Genomic DNA, 26,046 nt, shown 5'->3' with positions numbered 1-26,046 from the left:
CTAGTGGGAACACATTAGAATTGCAGGGAAAATACAACATTAAACCATAAATGTCACGAACAACTTTTATCGTATTTACTAGGTAAATCAGACACGCTGATTCCGATTTTGTACTCAACATAAAGATTAGGCCACTAACCTTCAAAGTCATTTAGGCTTTTTTAAAGCGTTTCAATATCCGTTTCGAAAACAACACAATCGGCATTACAAGCTCCGCCCATTTAGAATTACAAGTCCTATTTAGAATAATAGAGAGGGTGTCTTAAAACACATTATTATCTAAATCCAGCCTGTAAAATAAATTCATTTTTTATGAAAGGTATATAAACTATTTAAAACTGCTCGTAGCTTGTTACATGACGTTTAAATGGGTTGAACGCCGAGAAAAGTGAGCTCAAAAAGCGCGGTTTTATCACAAGCTAGCGTTGTTATCGCGCTTTCTAAAATATGCAATGCTAAATAGCTTATCTACCTTTCAGAACAGACTCATATTATTTTAAGGCTGAATTTAGATATTAATGAATTTTAAAACACCCATCTCTATTATTCTAAATCGGTCTAAACATCCCTACGTAAATTCTGTTCCTAAAAAGCTAGGTTACGTCACGTATTTATGGGCGGAGTGTGTTATAGCGATCGTGTTGTTTTTGAGACCGATATTAAAACGCTGTAAAAAAGCCTTCACTACTCTGAAAGTAAGTAGACTAATCTTTATTTTGAGTACAAAATCAGAATCAGCGTGTTTGATTTACCTAGTAAATACGATAAAAGTTGTTCGTGACAGTTATGGTTTAACCCTTTCGCAGGCGAATTTTCAAAACTAAATCGGACTCCCATGGGCGAATTAATTTTCCAAAAAATCAAATTTTTTTAAAAGGTTCATACACTTTTCTGTGTGTTATTATGTGCATATATCTATGTTTAAGGTGCATATGTATACATGTATATGTCCATAGGCATATATATATATATTATAAACAAATAAAAATGTATAACATAAAATATATGCTTTTCATAATAATTGTCTATTTACAAATGATATTTTCGAAAGCATTCTCCTTTACTAAGGCCCACATCACAGTCTTTGCACCATGTACTTATTCGTGTAACAAAGAGCTCCCACAAAAATGTACTTCCTGGATTGACAGGCTCAAAAAACTTTTCAAAATACTCTACTGGTTGAGCATCTACTGGAGTGAATACTGGGCCTGTCACTGCTATAAACTGCTGAATTGTAGGAGATTTATCTCTGTTTATGTTGGTTATATTCTTCCAGGCACTGGCATCACTCCTACTCACATCCTCATCATTACTGCTACCAGCCTTTTCATCACTGTCACTTCCAGATGCAAAGTCATTCCAATCACAATTCAAACCTGATTCACTGTCATCTCTTGTTACTAAATCTAAAAAGTCACTGTCAGCTCTGAATCTCTTAGTAATTTTGGTACTAGTACTTGCTTTATTAGAATAATCTCGGGAGGTTCTTTTAGAAGTTGCCATGACGATAAACTAAAGTCAAACTTTCGAAAAATTCGGTAAATAAAAGCTAAAACCGAAGCAAGAAAAAGAAAAGTTGATAAACTATTTAGAACAATTTTCTAACTTTTTTCGAAAGTTTATTTATTCATCACTGCTAAAAACGATCGTTTTTTTCAACCTTAAAGTCAATTTTTGAGGCTAACCGAAACTACTATATCGTAGCTTGCTATTGGTAAAAAAAGTAAACAAAAAACGGCATTTAGCTAACCAGAAACTGCAATAATAAAATACGTTACCGAAACGACAAAAACGTCGCACTGCCCATTAGCAGCTGTATCTCAAAGCGACAAAAACGTCGCTCTGCCCGCGAAAGGGTTAACAAAGTTTATTTATTTAATTTCTTCAAGTTCGGCGGGCCGGATTAAAAAGTTTAACGGGCCGCATGTGTCCCCGGGCCGTAGTTTGCCCATGCCTGGTCTAGAGTCAGACAATTGTTTCATGAGGCTGAGTCTCTCCAGAGAATGAAAATTTTGACCGATAGTTAGCTCTCGTGACAGACGACACAAGCGACGCAGGCACCTGAGTGAGTGTTGTACTGTAAGTTTCATTTGTTATTATATTTGTTATTAATATTATACTGTACCCTATTGCATGTATAACCATATTTTACTCTCTCATATACACTGTATATGCATATTGTACCATATTGTAGCCTAGGAGTATGTATGCGGGACAATATAGGCTGTTTAATGTACTGTACTCAGCTTTTAATGTTCGTAATTTTGTAATATCTGGACATGGCTCAATCTGTGTTAGTTTAAACAAATGAGGATCGGTTGTATTTGTAACAGGTTGGAAATAATACAGCATATTTTAAAAAGAACAGAAAATGGCAAGAGCTGCTGTGAGCGTTAGTGTTAGGTGACCCAACTTGAATTAAAGACCTAAATCATGTCAGATTACTCCTATGAAAAGCATCTCATAGGAGTAATCCTATGAGATGCTTTTCATAGGATCGGGTCAGACAACTCCACAAATAACTAAGTAGAAAAAGTAGTTACAAACATAAGAAGTTTTCAGAAAAAGGCATTCCTTACAATTCAACTCAACAGTTTTAAAGCTATTTTTTTGTGTTTTTCTACAGAGAGACAATATTACTATTTTTTTTATTCAGTCAAAAAAATATGTAGCAGATAAGCCTGCCAAACTGCAAACTACAGAAGTTGTGAGTGCAAAAAACTTCCATTGTATTGCAATCGCGAATACAGCAGCTAGTTAAGGGTGCAGCGTTCATCTTGCTATCAGAAGGGCCTACTCCTTTTCGTTATTGCAGCATTGTTTTGTCAAATGGTGTCAATTTCATCTAGAGCAGTGGTTTTCAACCTTGTTAGACGTATTGAACCTTACCAATTTCATATGCGCTTTCACTGAACTTCTCTTTATTGAAAAATAAAAGATTTCTTTCCCATTCAACACAGGTCTATGCTTTACTGGGCACAAAATGACCGGCATTAACATCACTGTATTAAACTATTGCAATGCATGAACTCGCAACAAGTTACATATCTTCCTGTGAAGAAATGACCTTGCGAATCAGTGTTACTTCTGCTGCTGCTTTTCAAAGGCCTCTATCGAACCCCTGCGGCTAAATCATTGAACCTCTTTGGATTATGAACCACTAATTTAGAGTAAATCAGGTAAGTCGGAGGAAATTTTTCAGCATTCACCAACTTTTCTCTAACTGAGTGTGTAACTTAGAATTGAGTGTGTGTTTCCAGGTTTTCATGGGAGTATTATAACAGCAAACCTACATGAAACTATTCCAGTTAGTAAAATACCTTTGGTAAAGATTACCGATCCCTTATTAGAGGCTCCTCCGTTCTCATCAAACTGAATTGAGTCGGACATTTTGTAAGAGGAGCTGTTACGCCTGCAGAAATAATCACAAAATCCCTAACTCAAAGTATAACCAAAGTTTTACTTATAGCCACCTCAGCATATACGTTTTCTAGCATATCATCAAATACTTGATTGCACACCATTTTCAACATACGACACTTAAAGGTTTTACAAAATATGGTAATTTTGGAGTGAAAGAAGAAAAGCTTGTAAAAATTAAGAATAAATCATCAAAAATATTATAAATTATGTTATACAGTTTATGATTATATATATATAATCTATAATATACATGTATATATTATATATAATATCTACCTATATTATATATATTATATGATACATGCATATTTTTATGATTATATATTTAACCATAAAAATATATAATTTGACAAAAGTATTAGCGTAACTGTCGTGAATTAAAGTCAGTTATACATGTACCTATTAACTCCATCTCTCTCTACTGCTGAACACGCTCACTGCCGAACCTGTTCATCAGGTCATGTGTCTCATAAATAAATTAACAAAAGTATATTATATTAGTTATACCCCTTTTTTTAACCAAGTCTACGTATTTGGTGTGATGCTATATGTAATAATTATTTGCAGTGCTTTGTATTAAAGCTTCATCTTTGAGCTGTGAAATGAATTAAAGGGATTACACTGTATTCTTACAAATATATCTGCTCCAACTTACAACTGTTTTAACATACGAAGCACATTTCAGAACTGATTAATTTCATATGTAGAGTATATCTGCTCCACCTTATAACTGTTTTAGCATACGAAGCACATTTTAGAACTAATTAATTTCATATGTAGAGGTTTGACTGCAAAAGTTCTATATTAGACTATTTGCTAGAGACAAACATGCTTCAGCATCAAATGGTTGTTTGGGTCTTTCTTGGGTACAACAGACAAAGAGAAAGATTATCTACCTCAGGTGTTTTGTATCAAGAATAATGTGCACACATTCTTTCATTGGTATGCTGAAGTCGGGCACAAGAAAATGTTGGAATTTAACTCAACTATTTTCAATGCAGTTTAAGGACGTTTTGCTCATTGATGTGATTAGGCGTCACATAATAGTTGGCGGACTCAAGAACTGTTTTCATTCTTTAGCAGTTTAGACAGCCAACTGTTCTCATAGGCACCTTTACAGATTCTCTACACTTTGATGTGTGTATATGTTATGAAAATGTGGTGTTCAGATTTTACCCACGTACCCTAATTTGCTAAAAAATTGGGTAGTACAATGGGACTCAGGCATTGCTTCCAAAAACTTTTTCGATTCTGTTCATAAATACGTCTCTGCAACAGATCTCTGAAAGTGTTTCCTGAGATTTTCGTTAAATATTTATGTTGTGTAAGATATGCTATCTAATCATTTAGTTCTTAACAGATGTCTTGAGTGAATGCCACAAATATTTTAGTTGTTATGTCCACTGGTCTTTCTAAAACCCTCCGAGTAGCGATCATGTCAAAGAGCATTGTATGAAGCAATGTGGAAATGATAACTCCAAGTTTTTGGACATATGAGGCTCAATGATTGTTCAGCATGTCACACCCAACCAAGCACAAATAAGGTAAGTGTACCTGCATGTAAGTATATATAGATGGAGGAAACTTACATTGAAGTACATATGCCATCATACATGTACTAGTTAAGGCAGCATATTCATTAAGAGCGCATATTCATTAAGGCAGCATTCCATTTAAAGTCGCAGGTCAGTTTAGAAAGCATGTCAGTGGAGGCAGCACAATAGTTGACTGGCATGCATGCCAGTTAAGACAGCATGCTGCTTCAAGGCTACGTGCCAATTAGACAGTGTGCTGCCATTCAAAGTATTTATTTAAGCAAAGACAATAAAAGTGTGTAGAGTCTACCTGAAGATGTAGCAAATGAGGCAAATGGACCCAATCAAGATGGTGCAGATAACAATTAAGACTATGGCAATAATGGAGCCACTTCCAAGAGCAGACGACTGCGAACTTGAGGACTTCACAGTCTTACCACTGGATGCTGAGCTGGATTCTAGTAAAGGTAAAAAGATTGTTAGTACTTTGTAGATGTTAGCTTGAACACCTAGTCCAAGCTTTGCTTTCCAAAAAGCAATTTTTTAGCAGGAAATAAAGTGCAAAACCTGATCTGAAGAGGACTGCTTTATGTAGTTATGCATGATTAATTGTCTGCTCAACTCACCAGAAATTTTATAATGTTTATTACCTGGTTGAGAGGCTGTTCCAGTTGGTGTTACTGCGTTAGCTGTAGTGGCTGAAGCCTTAGGTGGCTGACTCGAGGCAGCTGTATTGAAAACAAACAATAAATCGTAACCTCATAAGAGTATAGTAAACTTTTATCAAAATAATTTTACCCAAAGAGAAACCATAGTGATTTATGAACCTATGTAGTTTGTAAAAACTTCACGACGTCCTCATAATTTGATGCCTGACAAAATCTTCTGCTAACAATTTAAATATTTTTCATTGTTTTACTCATTTTGCTCATGCTAGTAGCCTTTTCTAAAAAGCTAGCTATAGAGGTCAGTGGTTTAGGGTACCCATGTTGGGCGAGGGCCATGGTGTTATACATTATTAGCTGCACAATACCAAAATGTTTGCCTTTGTCTACTTTTTTGATTTTCAGTTCGAAATCACTATTGTGCAATAAAGCTTTGGTTGGTTTTATGTTTCCCAGCCATCAAGCCATCGTGTTTCTAAGCCATGTTTCCTAGCCTGTGGTACCTTGTGAAAAATATGTTGTAAAATATGACTATTGATTACCACAATAAAGATTGCTCATATATATAAGGTTAATTGGTACGATCGCTGCAGATTCATAAGATATGAAAACAATTACCACAACAGCTGCTAACTATTTCTAGTATGTATAACCTTTTATTAGCGCTTGTAGTCATCAACAAAATGATGTTATTCGCTACATGCAAAAAAATAATTGAAAAAACATGTCATTTTCTGGTAACTTTCCAAAAGAGCGCAAGTTTATTCGGTACTAACAACAATGGCCGTCATGTTGATGACAGCAGAAGAGCACTCCAAACATTTGTGTTAGCATTGATAGAGAACCTCCACTTGTGTAGTTTCTCATTCTCAAGATGGCACTTAAAACAAACATGATTTCCATAATTTTAATCTGTACATATAAATTTCAGTATTTGTCGTAGTTCGTTTGTCATCCGTATGTCCAGCTATAGCGATTAAGTTTTTAAAAAACAAAAAGCCGGCTTCATACTATATTTGATCTCAGAATCTTCCGGTTTGTAGGCAGACATTCTATCTAATTGGCCAAACGACTACAGGGCTTTACAACGAAATAATTGCTGTCATACTCGTTGCATCGGTTAAACTACTCACTCTTAATTAAAGCGCTTGAAAAAATTCTATTGGTTACTTCTAGCACGCTTGAATATCATGATAGCATTACGCGTAAGGTAATGATTAGTAAGCTGGTTTCAGCCACGGCTTTTATTATAGCAAAGATTTAGACTAGCTTAAGTTACTAGCTTAAGTTACTAAAATTAATTAGGAAATTATTTTATTGCCCGTGCAACGCCGGACTGTCACCTAGCATAGTATAAAAAGGTGGGACATAGTATGTTCAATTTAGTTTCTCTGTTGTCCCAACAAAGCAACGGCGAGGCAAACAAGCAAATTTTAATCTGTTCAATTAGTAACATATTACATGTTAAGCCTATCCTTAAATACTTTTGCAAAATATTTCCCTTTCTGGGTAGGTGTATACCATGGGGTATCCATTGCTAACCTTTTACAGTAGTCGCTGTGTTACTGAAAGAACTAGCTGAGGATTGAGTTGAACTGCGAGGAGAACTAGTGAGAGCCTGACTAGTAACAGCACTACTAGTAGAAACTACATTAGCGGTGACACTACTAGTCGCAATACTAGAAGGTGTGCTAGTGAAGGGTGTGTTAGTCGTGGTTGTACTTGTTGTGGGTCTTACACTAGTGGTTGTAGTTGTTAAGGGTGTAGTAGGAGTGGTTGTAGTTGTGGGTGTAGTAGTGGTGGTTGTAGTTGTTGTGGGTATTGTAGTGGTGGTTGTAGTTGTTGTGGGTGTTGTAGTGGTGGTTGTAGTAGTTATGGGTGTAGTAGTACTAGTTGTAGTTGTGGTAGGTCTAGTGGTAGTCGTCGTTGGTCTAACGGTGGTGGTTCTACTGGAAGTGATACTAACAGTAGTAACTCTACTAGTAGCAGCTATACTAGTAGTACCTTCACTAGTCACATGATTGGGTGTGCTGGTTGAAACGGAAGGTGTTGATTCTGGGCTGCCTGATATTTGATAGTTTGTTATGGATGTCACTCCCAGGTTTTTCTCACCGCTCATATCTACAAAAATAGTGTGCAGCTAGAGGGCATACTATACAAACTCCCAACATATCTATTGACTATAAGATTATAACACTCTTATCTTGTAGCCTTGCTTGAATCCGTCACATTGAAAAAAACAATATAAAAGACTTCAAAAAAGATTGCTTTGAATGGGTCTCAAACTCTTAACCATAAATTTTGTTGACTGAAAGTCTACCACTTTTACTACTCAACACCTTCAAAAGTTGAAGAGCAATTATTAATATCATCAAAGCGAGGTTCCATCGTCAGTGATGTAAACAAATTTTTGTATGAATGATGAATAGTAAGAGAAGATTCCCTATGGCTTACTTGATGTGCAAAATTAGGTCAACTTCGAACAATGCAGGGCCCAATTGTCAATCTTAGAACTTTGGGCTTCTATATAAATGTGCCATCATGTTTGATTAGAGACTCAAAAAATCATCTTTACTTGTATTAAGGACAATTGTTCTCAATGGATACATTCATGAATTTTTGTCATGTAACGGTTTGTGTTAAAATTAAATAAATTCCAAGCATTAACACTTGATAAGGGCTTAATACTACATTGGGTTTATCTTAAAAGATTTTGTTAAACATTTTGTAAAAAAAATTATTGAAACAAGCTTTCACACGTGTTGAATGAACTACACCATAAAACATTGCATAAAGAGTTGTCAGACCTTGTCCTAATAATTACGATAATAATAAGAAGACAAGTCTACATTTTGTGCTACACATTAAGATCAATAATCAATGTTATATTCGCTTCTATTTTGTGAATTAGAACCAAAACTTTCTGAAAGGTGTTGGTGGAATGTTTAGTGAACAGGTTATGAACACCTAGCGTTACAATCAGGTTCCGCGCCTTGATTAGCCTTGCTATTGCGCGCAGGGACCTGATCATCACCTTCCCTGGAGTGACATTTTTTTTCTATTTTTCTTGTTCTTGTGTACTGTAAGAAGCACTCTTCATATTATTTTTTGTAGTTATATTATAGATGAAAATAAACAAACAAACAAACAATCTCAGCGTTTTCGCTGATGATTATGTTATATTGACACACCTTGCTCAGTAAGTTGCTTAATCTCCGCTGCCAAGTGAGTAGAAGTTCTTCCCAAAGATTTGTCGATAAAGGTCAGCTGTGAATTGCCATCGGCCAATCTTGTAATAGCCAAACGGACATCTTCATAGTTTTTATCCTGTAAAAATGATAGATAAAAAGACATTACGGGATTAGATAATTAAATGCACAGTAATACCCAAACATAATTAGATTGTGTTCAAGTTAGAGATAATAAAAAACTAGACACTATTTTATCACGCGAAATACCAAATGTTAAAAATTCTACCAAGACCAGATTTGACATAAATAGATATTAGTTTAGTGGTACTATATTTTAGCATGCTGTGTACAAAAGCAAGAAAATGTCTAGATGACAAAACAATTCATTGTTGTAGTTGTGTTTATCCTTTCCATAGCTATTCCATTTTTCACTTCGATGTAAAGTTGCACATAGAAACAAAATATTCGTCTTTGAGCTTTTCTATATACTAGTTTCGAATGAATATATTTTTTATTTCCTCTGAGAGCTCACTGTTGGAAACAAGCATCAAAGCACAAATTTAAAAGTAGTAGGTGTTTTAGTATTAACTAGGCTTGGCATAAAAAGGGCTAGAATGAGTAGTTCTGCAACCAATGAGCAGTTGTTCCATTATGAAGAGAACAGAAGGAAAGTTGAGTTTGGTTGATGATGAAGCAATCACTCGAAGATCCTCAAACGATGGCTCAAGGATTTTGGCTGAACGTCTGAGTCCAGTGGTCAAGAAATCGCAACAACTGGAGACGTGTCCAGTTGCAGAAATATACTTAGGTTCGGATGTCATTCCATTCACCACCAGTGCCCTTTTAGGGAATTAAACCCTGACCTGTTGTTTGCATGTCAAGAGTTCTAGACCGCTACACCAAGGCTGCTCTAATAAGTTTTATTAAGGCTGGTTTAGAGAGAGGCTCACATGAGTAAACCAGTGGATCAGTTAAGAAAATCACACCTGAAAAGGAGCCAATCACTGGTAAGGCTTTAAACTAAAGGAAATGATGTCATAAATATTTTGGCTATGTAATCATAAAGCAGCAGAACAAGAGAGAAAGGAACAGCACAGCTTATCATTCAACATCTAGTGGGCAGATCCTCAAAAGCTCCAAACAGGGGAAGCTCTATAAGGGAACCCTGTTAATTAATTGTGTTACACCAGTGACTCAAGTTTTAACAGTCAGGTGATTAGCTATCCGCATGAAGTACACCTTATTCGAAAGAAATACATTGTAATTATATTTATTTCTAGTACGAACAGCTTACCTTATTCTTAGCATAGGCAGTTCTGCTACTCATGGTCTGCCCTTCATTTAGATATATTTAATTTTGGTGTGTAAACCTCACATTATTCTGAATACATTTAAACCAGGTACCTCTAGAATACCTTATTCTGAATATAATTGAACCAGGTCCCTCTAGCATACCTTATTCTGAATACATTTAAACCAGGTACTTCTAGCATACCTTATCCTGAATACAACAGCTTACCTTATCTTCAATATAGTCATTGGTAATAAGTTCTCTTATGTGAAGCTCGCTGTATACGGTAGTGTTTATAACAAGCTCCATGTTGGCACCTGCAGTTACAGAGAGGCATCAGGACTAATAATCAATTAGTACAGCGTGGCTTCATGATACAAATATTGTAATTGTGATATGGGTTTACACTTAAAGTATAATTGCTAGACAACTGCATGAATATAAATACTATGGATATTGACAAACTCTGTCTATTTGGATTAATTCTATGGATAAGAACAAGCTTTATAGATAAGAACCAAATTCTATGGATAAGAACAAACTCTATGGATAGAACAAACTCTATGGATAAGAACAAGCTGTATATATAAGAACAAACTCTGTAGATAAGAATAAACTCTATGGATAAGAACAAGCTTTATAGATAAGAACCAAATTCTATGGATAAGAACAAATTCTATGGATAAAAACAAACTCTATGGATAGAACAAACTCTGTGGATAAGAACAAGCTGTATAGATAAGAACAAACTCTGTAGATAAGAATTAACTCTATGGGTGAGAACAAACTCTATGAATAAGAGCAAACTCTATAGATAAGAATAAATTCTATGGATAAGAGCAAACTTTATGAAGATGGTTGAGCTATGAATATAGATCAACTCTGTGAATATGAGCCTGTTAAACTAACCATGTCAAAAAATTGATATCAAATTGTGCGACAAATGCTCAAAGACGCTCGCAAACTGTATATACATCAACTAACCTCTTGTATGAAAAGCATTAGCTATGAATTACCTGATAGCAGTAAGCTGCAATATCGGTAGGTAGTTCAAGGAGCTACAGCCTATCAAAAGCTTATTAATGGGAAGACAACTTTTGGTAACACTAGTATATTTGTCAAAAGTTTAATGTATTTTTAGTCTTGCATTTGTTGTCTAAAATAAATTAAGACAGTCAAAATGAGATTTTAAAAAAAAGTTATTAGTTGATAATCATCAGTATACTCAAGTGAGTGAACCAGTGGACCAATCAAGAGAATTAAATGTTAGAAGGAGCCAATCACTATTAAGGCTTTAAACTAAAGGAAATGATGTCATAAATATTTTGATTATGTAATCATGAAACAGTAGAGAGAGGGACAGCGCAGCTTATCATTCAGAATCTAGGGATCTTGCATCTAGCTCCTCAAGAGCTCAAAACAGGCTCTATCGGTGAACCTTATTGAGTTCACCTGTACTCAACAAGTGAACTCAACCTAGTATAAATTTATTTATTTTTATAAATCCTATTTTGTCAGTGCCCATGTGTCTGTCTGTTAGTCCATGTAAATTCTACGCGTTTCCATATTTTTTGCCGATTTTATCCAAACTGTACACATATATGCTTCGTGCCCTCCACCAGATCGCTAATGATATTTGGTTTTAAAACTCCGTCAGGTTCGAGAGAACCAGCCACTCAAACACCCTCCTCCAGGCTCCTCCTCCAGGCTCCTCCTCCAGGCTATCGGATTAACAATAAAAGATCTTTCGGGCATCCCTGAGCATTTAACAATAACTACCATTTTCTAAATATATATAAATATTTTTAAAAATATAATTAAATAATTAAATATAAAATAGCTAGTTTACTAACTTCCATTTTTGAGCTGTGACCAACCTACAGGAAGAAAAACAGTAAAAGACTCACCACATATGGCACAGCAGTGTCCAACAGGAGTTATGGGGTTATGGCAGTAGGCTGTTGGACAAGGTCCTACATAATCACATATCTTCTGTTTCCAAGGGGACTGATTAGTGCCACAGTAGCAGCCAGCAGGGTCGCCACAAACTCTACATGTAGAGGATGATCATGCAAAGCAGAATAGTAGAACGCTTACTACAATGGCCTTATGAAACAGTATTTATTAACTATGGTATGATTGGCGATGTTTGTGTAGTTTCAGTAGTGGGGTGTAGGTACATTTGGTATTAACCTCAATTTTTATCTTATAGGTGATAACCATCACTTATAAGATAACACCATAGCTGCGGTAGACAGCTTTCTAGCAAGCTGCATATTGTGCAAAATAGTTATGAGATTTTTTAACAAAAATAGAAAATACACACTACTAAATAGAAAGATTACAACAATTAATAACTAGATATTATACAATAATAACTGCACCTGAACATGTGTAGGTACATCTAAGCTAATAAGTGTTCTGCAATAATAATATTTGCTACATCAGCTGTGTTCGTCTGTCTGTGCAAACCCACCAATTGGGGTAAAGGATTGCTTTCATACGAGATTGAAACACCTGTCATTTCAGCTTACTACCTTGGCACTCTAACAGATGCACCAATCAACTGCCTTCCAACTTTTCCGAACAATTGTGCATGTATTTATACTTTTTGCTTTATTGGCACTCATGATGATCTCTCACGGCACACTAAACTGCCAGGGAACCAGTAGTAATAACAATAGAAAGGGTAAAAATAAAATATTGAGAAATACCAAGAGCTGGTAATACAACTTAGAAAACTATGGAGTGCTAAAAACTACTACGAAGTAGTATATGTATTGATTGTATAACACTCAGTGCAGTAGATAAATTGTTGAGGTGATGGGTCTCAATTTGGAGAGAAAGAGATCTTCTGGGTACAATTTGAAGAGCGGCTGAGATCAGCAAAGTTTCAAAAGTCAGCAAAGATCAGTAAAGCCTTCCAAACTAGTTGTTCTTAATTATTCATTTACCAGCTAAACATCAGTTATGAAAACACCCAGTAGTCTATATAAATCCTCATGTTTGACATTTGTCTTTCCAGTTATAGCGATACAGTTTTAGGATCGGAAATTCTGCTTTGCAGAGGATTTCAACTCATCCAGGTCTGCAGACCAGCAAGCTAATCCACTACACCAAGTTGCCCTTACCATACTATCGCATAATAGGGCACATACTCATGCATCAGTGGCGAAAATACTAACGTGCTTTTAAGTTCATGATGGGTAACGTTACAAGCGAGGTTCAGATGTAACACATGGCTCTTATTATAGTAAGTTACTAGCTTTACTAGCATAGTTACTCACATTTATTGGGCAATTATTTTATTACTTGTGCAAAGCCAGGCATTCAGTCAGACTCTACTACAATAAAAGCCATGTCTATCCACCTGTCCAAAGGCATTGTTAGAGGTTGTAAAAAGATTGTGTCATACAGGTTTTAAACGAACAACATTCAACTTACTAGATCGACACTCTACCTACCAAGTGACCAACTCGTCGCAATTAGAATAGTTGTGAATATAATTATTCTCTGTGCTTTATTAAAGCACCTGACAATCTCTCACAGCCCACTAGACTGCAAGTTATAACTAATAAATACTAATAATACTGTCTTAGCAAAAGGCGGTGTACCATCATATTTCAGGCCTATAAAATGCTTACTTCTGAGGTTGAAACTGTTGGCGCCGACTATAAGTAGTAAGATTCAAGATCGCTAGTGTCATGGGTCAAAAGGATGTACAAAAAGAGGCAGGGAAATAAAAGGGCTTGTAGTATATGCGATCATAAAATACTGCAAAATATGCTTTTTGCCTTTCTGAGTGACTTGTGTGTGACCTCCAAAAGGTTAACAACAAATACTGTTTTTTCTAATCTTTAAATAAAAAACATATTTTTATGTTTTCTGTAAAATGTCTCAATTTTGCTGAGTAAGACCATTTGTAATGGGTTTGGAATACTACAGTGTGCTTTTAAATGGCCAGAAAATGAGCAGGACCTGTTGTTAGTGTTGGTGTTAAATGTCCCAAGTCAAAGTAAATAATTGAATTTGAAGAACAAAAAGCACACTTGACTGAATATACTCTGGTCACGTGTCAGATTACTCTTATGAAAACCAGTGAGTGAAAGAAGTGGACAACTCCATAAGTAACTAAAGTAGAAAAATAGTTACAAGCAAAAGAAGTTCCCAGAATAAGACTTCCCTTACAATTTAGCTCAACAATTCTAAAGCTAGTTTTCATGTCCACTTTACAGACAGACAATAGTTCCATTTTTCTCAGTTTAGTGAACATGATTATTGGATGTATAGACTATAAGAATGCTTATGAATGCCTAACAGTATATAAAATAGACAAAAAGACAAGATATCGAAAGTTGGAGGGCAGTTCTGAAATGCAAAGTAAATGGTTTTGGAGAAGTGCACATTCAAAAGGTTAGTTTTATGACGATAGCCTCTCATCGCTTCTTTTCATCATAGGAATGATTTTGCTCATTTCAATATAGAGAAAGGCAAAACATACATGTTGCACTGTAGGTAGCTGTTTCCAAAAACAAGGCAAAAATCTACTACCTCCTTCATATGAAATATTTTAAAATATTTGGCAGTACAAAGCAAAGTATGGAGTACAGAGTGTCCTAAAATAATGTATACACTCTTTGACTTTAAATAGCTAATAGTATACTTTTGTTATCTCAGATTTTATTTAACATTATTATCTATTTGAAGTCTTAGAGTGCATACATCATTTTGGAACACCACCCTGTGTGTAAATAAACACAATAAGTGTATAGTGGGGACATTGGGGGTGCAGTTTGGAAGAGACAAGAGTGCTATAACAGTGTTAATGAGAGGCAACAGCGGCATCATACTAGATAAGCAGTAAGCTATGCAGTCATTGGGAGACAGCGACTGCTACAGTTACCTGAATTCAATGGATTTGTAGTCAAGCATAAAGGAATGAGAAGCAAAATTGAAAAGGATTCCAAAAGGCGCCTGAGAAAGAGGCCAAAATCAAGGTTGAATTCAGGTAACATGGTGAGGGGAACATGGTCTGCCATTAGTCAGATATGAAGTAATAAACAGAAATCAACAGGAACTAGAAAAGATGATGCAGGCTATGCGGCAGTGTACTAAAAGAGTTGATGGGAATCATCTCTATGTGCAAAGATAGGGAGGTGGAAGAGAACTGATGAGTTTACAGTTGCATCTGAAGAGCAGAACATGGTAGAAATACATTTGGAATAAAGACAGTGTTATAATGACAACCATACAGCAATAGGTAGGAGTACTGATAAAGGTAAGAGATTGAAGGTGAAGCAGAGAGAAGAGATTAGAACAGATTAAATAGTTTGTTGCATAAAGCAGCTGGATATAGGCTGAGAAGCTCGAAGCCCTAGACCCAAGTCCAAATTGTAGTGAATTAAAACAAAGCCTTCGAGTACTAACAACCAGAAAGTCAAAATTGAACACATGAAGGTTTACTTGCAATAAAATTCACATTTCAGTTATTTGGTATCAAAAGATTCACCATGTCTTACTCTGCTGTGTTTTAATTGCAAAATATGTGGAAATATGATTACAAGCTCTTAAAATCTCCAAAACGAATGGTTAATCAGAGCCATCATGAAAACGCCGTAGACTGGAATCCCTTTCCAAAACGGCTCAAATGGGATGTAATTGAACAAAATGGCTTCTGTTTACACTTTCATGCAACCTCATTCATTGAAATATTTTCAAAAATATACTTCACGCATTCAATAAAACCATGTCCATTGTCGTTACGCGTCTTTTTCTTCATCATTGTATTGCTGTTACTTTGAGCACAGATATCTCAAAACCGACCGTAAAAATTCGTTTAATTTTTTAACCTTATTTCAAAGGAGTGCATATCATCTTCTGATAATCATGAAGAGCCTGTGGGTCACCTGTGATAGTCAACAAATGCTGCAAAAATTGTTCGTGCCATTTGGCAGGAAGTATGGATCACATGATCAGATTACGACTAGATGATTAGACCAGGCTGAAATGAGACTGTAAAGTAGCAAGCATCTATATTTGATACGGGCTTTCCGGTAGAACCCGAAGTGTTTGTCATAAATTAGTGCTACGAGACGTTTTATATTGAGCTTTTTATTGGCCTTTATTTTCACGTAATAACATCACGTGTCAAAAAAATAATCACAATGTTTGGGTACGACGTCAAAATTAAGAGATTCCAAACTACGACGTTTTCGTGATGTGATTAACTATTCGTTTTGAGCTTGTGAGAGCTTGTAATCACATTTCCACATATTTTGCACCTACAACACAGCAAAGTAAGACATGGTGAATCTTTTGATACCAAATAACTGTAATGTGAATTTTGTTGCAAGTAAAACTTTAAGAGAATAACATGCAGGCAAAATGTTGGTATATTTGGTATAAAAAAGACCAAGATATTGGTACTTCTTCCAAACATGAAAAACATGGTTTTCTTTTTCCAAACATCAACACGCTTTGCCCACCACCGTATGTCTGAGTTTATGAACTATTTGTTACTATAACTTTCAATTCACTATCTCGACTCCTCCACAATACTGTTAGATTACCAACTTTTAAACACATTTGTTCAATTTCTCAACAATTCCTTATTTCTGTCATTTCATTGTTTTTTTTTGTAAAGAAAACGGTCATTTTAATGATGATCACTTACGCCAATAACAAGTTATAATACTAAAGATAAAATATTAACGCATATCATCAGAGAATATAGTAAACTGGTACCGACTATGAACTAAAACATGATAAAGAGGCTGCCTTCATACACTGGAACATCATTAAAGAAGCATGGAATGCCTCACACTAAGTCATGATATGAACACAGAGTTGAAAAAAAGAAGCAGAGAATGAGCGAGTGAAAGGGAGATGGAATTTCAATAGACATGTTGACGAATTCATAGAAGCAAATTGTCCAGATATTATTCAGGTCAAAAAAAAGCTAAAAGGCGGTTGCTGTACCATGAGATGGAAAAACAATAATAAAGGAAGATAAGAAAGAAGAGATGTATCGCAACTTAGGACAAGAGATCTAAAGACTGGTAAGTTGAAACAACAGCTAAATATATACAGTAAACACTAACATATTACACTATATCACCAGAATATTATTGCAGAACCTTATAAAAACTGACTAATTCGGGTTTTTTGTACATAAAGCTTAATATCTCCTTCTTCCTAATAACACTATCAGCTTAGATAAGAATACAAACAAAGATTTTCTGCATGCATATAGTTATTTACCCTGAGCAATATTTTAACATTCTGGATGTGACGGTTTTTAAAAATCTTCCTAGTTTTAAATCTGGCACTGTATAGCATGTGCTAACGAATAATTGAAGAGCTCACTGTGTTGTCATGTTGAGAATGGAAGGTGAAGAACCTTGCTCTTGTATGAACTCCATCTGTCCTATATCCGTTGCTATATATTCATTGAATGTGTCAGTTGAATAAAACTGCAAAAGATTCAGTAAACAAGTGTTAAGTAACTTGAATATAATATATGCAAGAGAGAACAACTCCACAAAATATTTCACGATCAAATGAGTAAAGGTTACAATCATGATGCAAACATTGAAATACTTAATTAATAAGTTATATAGTCACTTATCAAACAAGGCACATTATGAACAATGCCTTTAGTATATTTCAATTTCAAGAGACAACTTTGCTATGTGTTTCCAGTTTACTTTTACGTTTGCGTAAAACAATGAAACATTTGTCTTCAATAAAATAATTTAGAAGAAAAATTTATGTGAAATGTTAAATGTCTATTGCCCATTCTACCGTACTATTGCATGTACAAGCACAAGGAATAATGCTTTGCCAGAATGTAAGCGAATGTAAACATGTTTCGACCCCCCCCCCCTCCCTCTAACCTCTCACCAGTGATGAGCGGCCTTAGTGAAAGTTATTTAAGCAATGCAGACCCTGTTGTCAGATCTGATCAGCAGTTGGAAAAAAAACCAAATGACTCAAAATGGTGTACAATAAAAGTGTCAGCAAATGGAGCAAGGTAATGAACTCTCGAGCCAACGAACTTGTTTAAAAGTGCTTACCTGGTTACCAATTTTCAAAGTTCCAATATCCACATTCGCTCCAAGGTCAAGGTCAACATAGAATGAACTTCGATGTCGAGGATTGAGCAAGCCAGGAAACAAGACATCGTCAGTTAAACATGGCACCTGTGATGGACATGTCTCAGCGTATGACATGTGTGACCAATAAAGTTGTTAACATGTTAACATATACCAGCTTAGTTATAGCATGATACTCTACCTATGATTACTGGTATGTATATCATTTAAGCTATAGCATGCCACTCTAACTGTGATTACCAGTATGTATATTATCTAATCTATAACATCATACTCTACCTATGATTACAGGTATGTATATCATCTAATCTATAATGTGATACTCTATCTATGATTACTAGTATATATATCATCTAGGCTATAACATGATACTCTACCTATGATTACAGGTATGTATATCATCCAAACTATAACATGATACTCTACCTATGATTACTAGTATGTATATCATCTAATCTATAACATGATACTCTACTTATGATTACTAGTATGTATATCATCTAATCTATAACATGATACTTACCTATGATTACTAGTATGTATATCATCTAATCTATATCATGATACTCTACCTATTATTACTAGTATGTATATCATCTAATCTATAACATGATACTTTATTTATGACTACTAGTATGTATATCATCTAAGGTATAACATGATACTCTACCTATGATTACTGGTATGTATATCATCTAATCTATAACATGATACTCTACATATGATTACTTGTATGTACATCATCTAAGCTATAACATGATATTCTACCTATGATTAATAGTATGTATATCATCTAATCTATAACATGATACTGTGCCTATGATTACTAATATGTATACCATCTAATCTATAACATGATACTCTACCTATGATTACTAGTATGTATATCATCTAATCTATATCATGATACTCTACCTATGATTACTAGTATGTATATCATCTAAGGTATAACATGATGCTCTACCTATGATTATTAGTATGTATATCATCTAATCTATAACATCATACTCTACCTATGATTATTAGTATGTATATCATCTAATCTATAACATCATACTCTACCTATGATACTCATATACAAACTGCAGCAATAGCAGTTCTTCTCAAGATTCTCCTAAAAATTGCAAAGTCAACTAAATGTATTGATAAGAAAAGTAGATTACATAGGCACTTACCATCTCTGTATGTAACTGGAGGACATCCTCAAAGCACTGAGAGTCAAAGTAAGCCAGAGGCAGACACCAGTTGTTTGGATCCAACCAGTGAGCAGCAGTTGTGAAGTTATAGGTGATGTCTGTAAGGTAATAACTAACTATATTACAGAGGCAATAAGATACTAACACAGAGCTACTAATCACATCACAGTGACTAGAGGATAGTAGTGTAACTGCTTCTGTACGGCTATAAGTATATCATGGTTTCATTTTAGACAAAATAACAAATAATTCATCCAAGACTTGCTTCAATATATATAGTAAATACATGTATGGTCATATCATATATATAGTAGATAAATATCTGTGATGATATACATGTATATATAAATATATATATTATCACATATATAGTACATAAATGTATAGTTAAAAACTCATTTGACTTGTACAAGCCTTTGAAACAACAAAAACTAACCACTGCTCATTTTATGACTACCAAAAATATGGCCCCAATGATAGTCTCGAGTTAATCAACAATGAGTTTGTTTTCAAAAGCTCTCTTAAGATCAAACATGATATCAATCTATGAATATCAGTAAAATCATACAGTCCCAAGCCATGAAATAAAAACATCATACTTCTAGATATAGCAAAAGAGAAAAGCTGACTCAAGGTTAGACAGTATCTAGTAATTGTCTACTCTTCATGAACAAATCTTAACTAAGACCAATTTTGAAGATTTTCAAATGGTTGTTGAGACAACTACAAAATAATTACTGATAATAATTTTAAAATTTTCAGCCTTTCTGTAAAAGTAGAAGCAACATGAAGAATAAAATTTTTATGAAATAATATATCAATTATATATATCAATAATATATCAATTATATATATCAATAATATATCAATTATATATATCAATAATATATCAATTATATATATCAATTGCACAGCAGGATATATAAAGATAAATATTGCTGTTTATTGCAACATTTACTTACCAAAATACGTTTATACCTTTACCTACCAACTATGTTCTGTCTTAAAACTTGAGAAGTAGGGTAACATTTGTATAGAACCAAACAAATTACCTCTGGAGATGTTACACTTTGGGGTAAGTGATGGCTGGTCATTAAATACCAAAATGAGGTCACTCCCAAGCACAAGGATGCCATTTTTAGGCAGCGTCTGAAACAAACAATAGGTCACATGGTTTGTCAACTAGTAGTTTCTGTTAATGTAGCTTATCAGCAGTGCTGACAGAAAAATTTTGCATTGATTTTTTGGATATCGTACTTGGTGTGTACATTAAATACCAGTCTAGTTTGTTTTAGATAAAATTTTATTCGAGGTACAGACTTTTTTTTTAAAGATTAAAGACTTCAGTTATCTGCGAGCATGCAGATAAGCACCTTCTCATTAAACTAAAAATACATATATCTTGGTTCATAGTGGATTTTTTTCTACCAAAAGGACTTTACAATAAACTATGGCAACCTGTTTAACTTTACAATTTCATAACCAGATAAAATGATTTTAGTACAAAATACTCAACACCGTGAACGGGATTGATTATGAGTGAGCATAAAATAAATAAAATATGGTATTTTAATCCTCAGAATTCATCTTATCAAATTGCTTAGCAGATGGTGGCAGCAGTGTCAACCCGCACTCTTGATTCCTGAACCAAAAAGTGTACAAAAGAAGCTTAAAATAATTAAATTGCAAGATCAACAAACAAGCGATTTCCTGTTTCTGAAAACCGCTGTAAAAAGTAGAACAAAATCCAAAACACTATGACACAAGCTATGCATGTACTATGTACAAATAATCTAAATCTTACTATGTCTGTCAGTGTCCAGTCCTGGTTGATGGCAACCACTGGTGAGCTTTCAGGAAAAAATATTCTGTCTACTGGACAGGGGAGATGACCAAGATTCCAGTTGTTTGGGTTGTCAAAGTCAGTAGTTGTCTTCCACCGCTTATACACACCGTCAACAGGCAATATGCCAGATAAACATACTACAATCAGCATATGAACCTAAATATTTTATGTTGGGAGGCAAGTAGCAGAATGGGTTATAACCGCAATTGGGGTGTTTTTCATTTCAGATACAAAAAGATGTTTGGTGGTCACTTACTCCACAAAAATTACATATAGTCAAATATCAAAATATTGAGTTGATTTTTACTGAAATCTGCTTCATTCGTTAAAACCATTTCAGGTTAGAGTAAAAGTTTTGATAAAAGTTCCTTGTAATTTGTTCCTCAACCCAGCAACATTTTAATATATAGTATTAAAAATTAAAATGCATTATAATAAACCATATATTAAAATGATGGCTAATAATTTTTATAGATGATTTTAATAATTATAATCGATTAAAATATTACATTTTAATAAATGTATTATAACTTCATCTACTAAAATGCATTATACTAAAGCATAAATAAAAATAAATAAAAGAATAAATGATACATAAAAAACTCAAATCGATAAAAATATGTATTTGTTATTACTGAGCATTAGCAACCTGTAGGCACAAGAGTGCACTTGTAATGCTTACGTAAAGTTTATAAGAGATACACACCGTAGCTTATTTCAAATTAGACTAAAGTGCCACTGTGCTTAGATTATATATTTTTACATTTATTTTTAACATTTCATTTTTTGACTTTTTTTTACAAAACTGCAATGTTTTGAGATAATTAATGACAATACACAGCCATATCTATATATATAAACCTCAGCATTTGTCAGTTTGTTGTTCGCGTGTCCAGCTACAGTGATAACATTATGGAAACAAAAAAGCCCATTTCGCACTGCATTTGAACTCTGAATCTACAGGTCTGAAGACTAACGTGCTATCCATTTGACTACGCGTCCAACTGACATTACTATGGAATGATTGTGCATACCATAGATATAGTAAACCTAGGGTTTACTATATCTATGGTGCATACATTTAATTTTAATATTTAATTAGCACCAGCTAATTTTTAATGCTGATTGGCTAGAAGAGTATCCTTTTGCTAGCATGCTTGAAGATCATGGTTGCATGAGAGATAGTGACGCAATCCTTTTTTCTAGCGCTGGCTTCAGAGGGACGGACACGGATCTTATTACTAGCTTAAGTTACTTAAATTCATTGGGTCAACTTGGCCAATTAAAAATATATTTTCTATGTGCAAAAATGTTTATTACCTGTGCAACTGCGGGCATTCATTTAGGATATAATATACTAACATTATTTAAAGTGCTTCATGTTTTTTTCATCTGGTTTTTCCAGTTAGGGGTAGCCACTCAAATGGTCTTCTTCCTGGTATAGTATTTACTGTGACCATGCTCTCATGCGAATTGGCACAGGATAAATTGTGATTGGATGCTCTTTGTAACACCACCCATAGTCCTTACGTGACTTAAATCACTGACCGACCAATCATGAATCAATGCCCTAACCACTGAACTAAAGCTGTTCCTATATATTATCCTACCTGAATGCCTGGCATTGCACGCGTATTAAAAAGGCTTTTGCACAGAAATTTTATTTTTAATCAAATTTTACCATTCTAACTTTTAAATGAAAGTGTTTGTTTATTTATTTGCGCGTATGTTACAAGTTTCATTAAAATTATGCTGTACATATACCTACCACAAAACTTATAATTGAACTCCCTGGCGCTCTATTTTTCAACCTTCCCCTATTATAGTGGCAATCAAATAGAGGTGGTGTTCAAATAGAGACTGGCGTTGTATTCTTCACATTGCTTGTCAGAGTTATAGAAAGATAAATTTAATTCTTTTACGGGTGAAATAATGTCGCCTACATGTTGTACTCTCCTTCAGATGAAGCCACGTAACCCTTTTAGATACAAGAAATCTGCTAACTTACCTCCAACTTGTCAAAGATCTCTAAATAAACATGCATTGGGAAGCCGAGAAATATCTCTACCAATGAATATCTACCTGGTATTGCTTGCAATTAGCGTGTAATGATATTATAGCCTGTTCCCTGCTGTCCAATTGGTTGAAGCTTTCAATTTTTTATTTCCTTTTAAACTTGAAAGTATATTCTTCTTTTATGACTATGTTTACCAAAGTTGCAAAAAAGCTCATTGCACTCATTGATATGTTTGCTACAGTTTGCACCCAAAACTAGCTTTTTTTGTGCAATAGAAAAGGAGTTATGAGTGTCGCTCCATCGAAAACCTAGTTTATATAACAACACCGATGGTATCAAATAAAATACGATAAATCTGCAAATTTATAACGTATATAGTAATAATTTATCAAATGCTACAAATATTTATTCAAGAAAAAGTGACATAAGCAAACCATACTTATAATACATGCAGAAACAAGAATTAACATTTTTGAAACAAATATTTGCATCGTTTGCTCGGTCAGTTGCGTTCTGATGGATGTTCGTTATTCTTCTGGCTGTTCAATACCTTCCACAATGTCTTCTGATCTCAACTCTTTTTCTGCACTGCTGAACCATGTTAGTGTCCAAACAATTTTTTTGGTAGAGCAAAACTTTCACGTGCTGCTATTAAAATACTTTTCATGAAAATAGCAATAAACTTTTGTCCGCATGCGCTTAGCACGATATTTAGCCTCAATGTTTCGTCGTAAAAGTTCAACTATTTTTTCACATATGTCGAAGTATCAGGACCGCGTTAAACAAGGAGCTGCTTCTAGCCTGATAGTTATTAATTATTTATGCGGTGCTGCTTTCAAAGTTTTAACAAAAACCATAAATCTTTGGAGTCAGAAAATGAACTTTGATGAGAGCAATAACCACGAAGGAATTAATTGTTATTGGTTTAACCGAGTCATTGTTAGTACCATTTTGTGAACAATGTTTCACTGATCACTTATACATGTGAGTTCAAAAAAATCCCAAAATACTCAAGTGGTGCTCGAATAGAGGTGGCGTTCAATTGAAAGGTGGCGCTCTATTTTTCAACCCTTCTCCTAAAATAGCGGCGCTAAAATAGAGATGTCATTCAAATAAAGGTGGCTTTCAAATAGAGGTTGTGTTCAAATACAGGTTTTATGGTATATTCATAGCATTTGAGAAAATCTGGGCATCTATTTTTCTCTAGTACACTGGCAGTCTTGTGTCATTAAAGATTGGCAGGTGTATCAAGATGTCCACAATTATTTCATAATATGGCAATGTAGCAACATGGCGTGGTGGTTAGCGTGTCTGCCTGCAAAACGGGTGTTGCCATGTTGAATTCCGGTTAAAGCAATTTTTTCATTCCTAGCAAACGCTGCAAGCATGCTTATTTCATTGCCACAACTGGACATACGACAGACCAACACCAAACAGATTTATACATAGAGATGAATATAAAATGAGTATTGTTTCAATTAAAACACAAAGCTCGCCTAACTCACACAATCCATACAAATGATAGCTTTGTACATGATGGTTTCATATGTATTTTGCATGCTTTGCCAGATGACTTTGGCTTTGTATGCTATTGTACATGATGTAACAATAAACGATTTCGGAAGAGTATTTTTATAGCACCAGCATTTTATTTAAATACAATAGATCTCTTCATTTGTGTGATACACAAATGGTAGTCAAACATTCTATATAATTGGGATAATTTGAGCATAAATCTCTTCTATATGATGTTAAAAAAACTTGTTTTAAAATTTTAGCAGTTGTATAACTTATTTCAGCATTTACCTAAAAATTCGAGATGCGTGAAATTTCACATCAAAGAGTAGATATTGTAGGTCAGCAGTGATACTTACCTATTACGCTCACTGTCAGCAACATGCTTGCTTTAGGGAAAGAAGCCATCTTGTCTGCTTGACAATAACTGAGTTCAATAATTGAATTTGATGGAGTTACTCTTAAAACATACCATAGGAGGTTCTTATCAGATATGAACACAAGTCTGTGACAGTCCAAGTTAATCTCAGATAGATGAAGTGGCTTGTGTTGAAGATAGCGAGCTGATGGAGTCGTTATAAAAACACAAGTGGTGGGAGGGTTGAATAGCTCAGCTGTGATAATACTCTGTGATTTCAACCAACTGGCTAACTTATATTACAAGTAATTCAACTAACTTTTAAAGTTTGTCCCTACTGCCTGACAACAACTACGTTTATATAGGAAACACAGGCGAATGATTCGGCAGAGACGTTGTTTAATGTGCGATTAACGATGAAAACTTATTTTAGATTTTGAAAAATCCGCAATGAGCTATGTTTCGTATAAGGTCAGTGGCAATGATACATGCCCTTGATAACACAGCTTTTTTGTAATGGGAATAACAGGCCAATTATCAAATAAATAAAAATTGTGGAAGTCACGGATGCTTAATCTTCAACAAGGCAAAACTCGTTTCATCTTCCTTTGACTTTTAACTTCTGCAGGGCAATATGTAAGTTTTTGTTAGCAAAAGTACACCTACTAATTTACTATGAGCAAGTATGACTTATCTTGAAGGATACAGGAATAGCATTTGGAATGCCAACTAGTGCAACACTGCACGTCAGATTTGGTAATACATTTCCTTGTCAAATGAATCTGAACAAGTTTATTGATTTGTGAGACCTGTCTTTCGATGTGATGGAGATGATTGAGTCTAAGAGGCAGCAGCTGCAGTTTACATTCAACCATTACCACCATTGCAAAACTTC

General features: G+C 34.6%; 1 protein-coding gene across 1 annotated transcript; it reads right to left on the bottom strand.

Moving 5' to 3' along the window:
- Nucleotides 1-5,264: 5,264 nt before the first annotated feature.
- On the bottom strand, nt 5,265-10,414 carry LOC137400823 (uncharacterized). The gene is made up of 5 exons (XM_068087163.1): nt 10,334-10,414; nt 8,815-8,950; nt 7,628-7,744; nt 5,609-5,686; nt 5,265-5,416 (listed from the first exon to the last, which is right to left on the bottom strand). The coding sequence occupies exons 1-5, from the start codon at nt 10,412-10,414 to the stop codon at nt 5,265-5,267; spliced, it is 564 nt and encodes a 187-aa protein (XP_067943264.1).
- Between the last annotated feature and the right edge of the window lie 15,632 nt (nt 10,415-26,046).

The sequence above is a fragment of the Watersipora subatra genome, chromosome 7 (assembly GCF_963576615.1).
Source record: "Watersipora subatra chromosome 7, tzWatSuba1.1, whole genome shotgun sequence".
In the NCBI taxonomy this organism is placed as follows: domain Eukaryota; kingdom Metazoa; phylum Bryozoa; class Gymnolaemata; order Cheilostomatida; family Watersiporidae; genus Watersipora; species Watersipora subatra.
Note: the sequence above shows the minus strand (reverse complement) of the source record. Positions and strands in the feature narration are given on the sequence as shown.

Excerpts from the sequence above, each read along its gene's own strand:
- LOC137400823 (XM_068087163.1), bottom strand. The coding sequence starts at position 10,414 with ATGGAGCTTGTTATAAACACTACCGTATACAGCGAGCTTCACATAAGA. Across the intron at positions 5,687-7,627 it reads CAATCATGTGACTAGTGAAG|CTGCCTCGAGTCAGCCACCT; the intron begins GTACTACTAGTA and ends TTTTCAATACAG. Across the intron at positions 5,417-5,608 it reads TGGAACAGCCTCTCAACCAG|AATCCAGCTCAGCATCCAGT; the intron begins GTAATAAACATT and ends TACCTTTACTAG.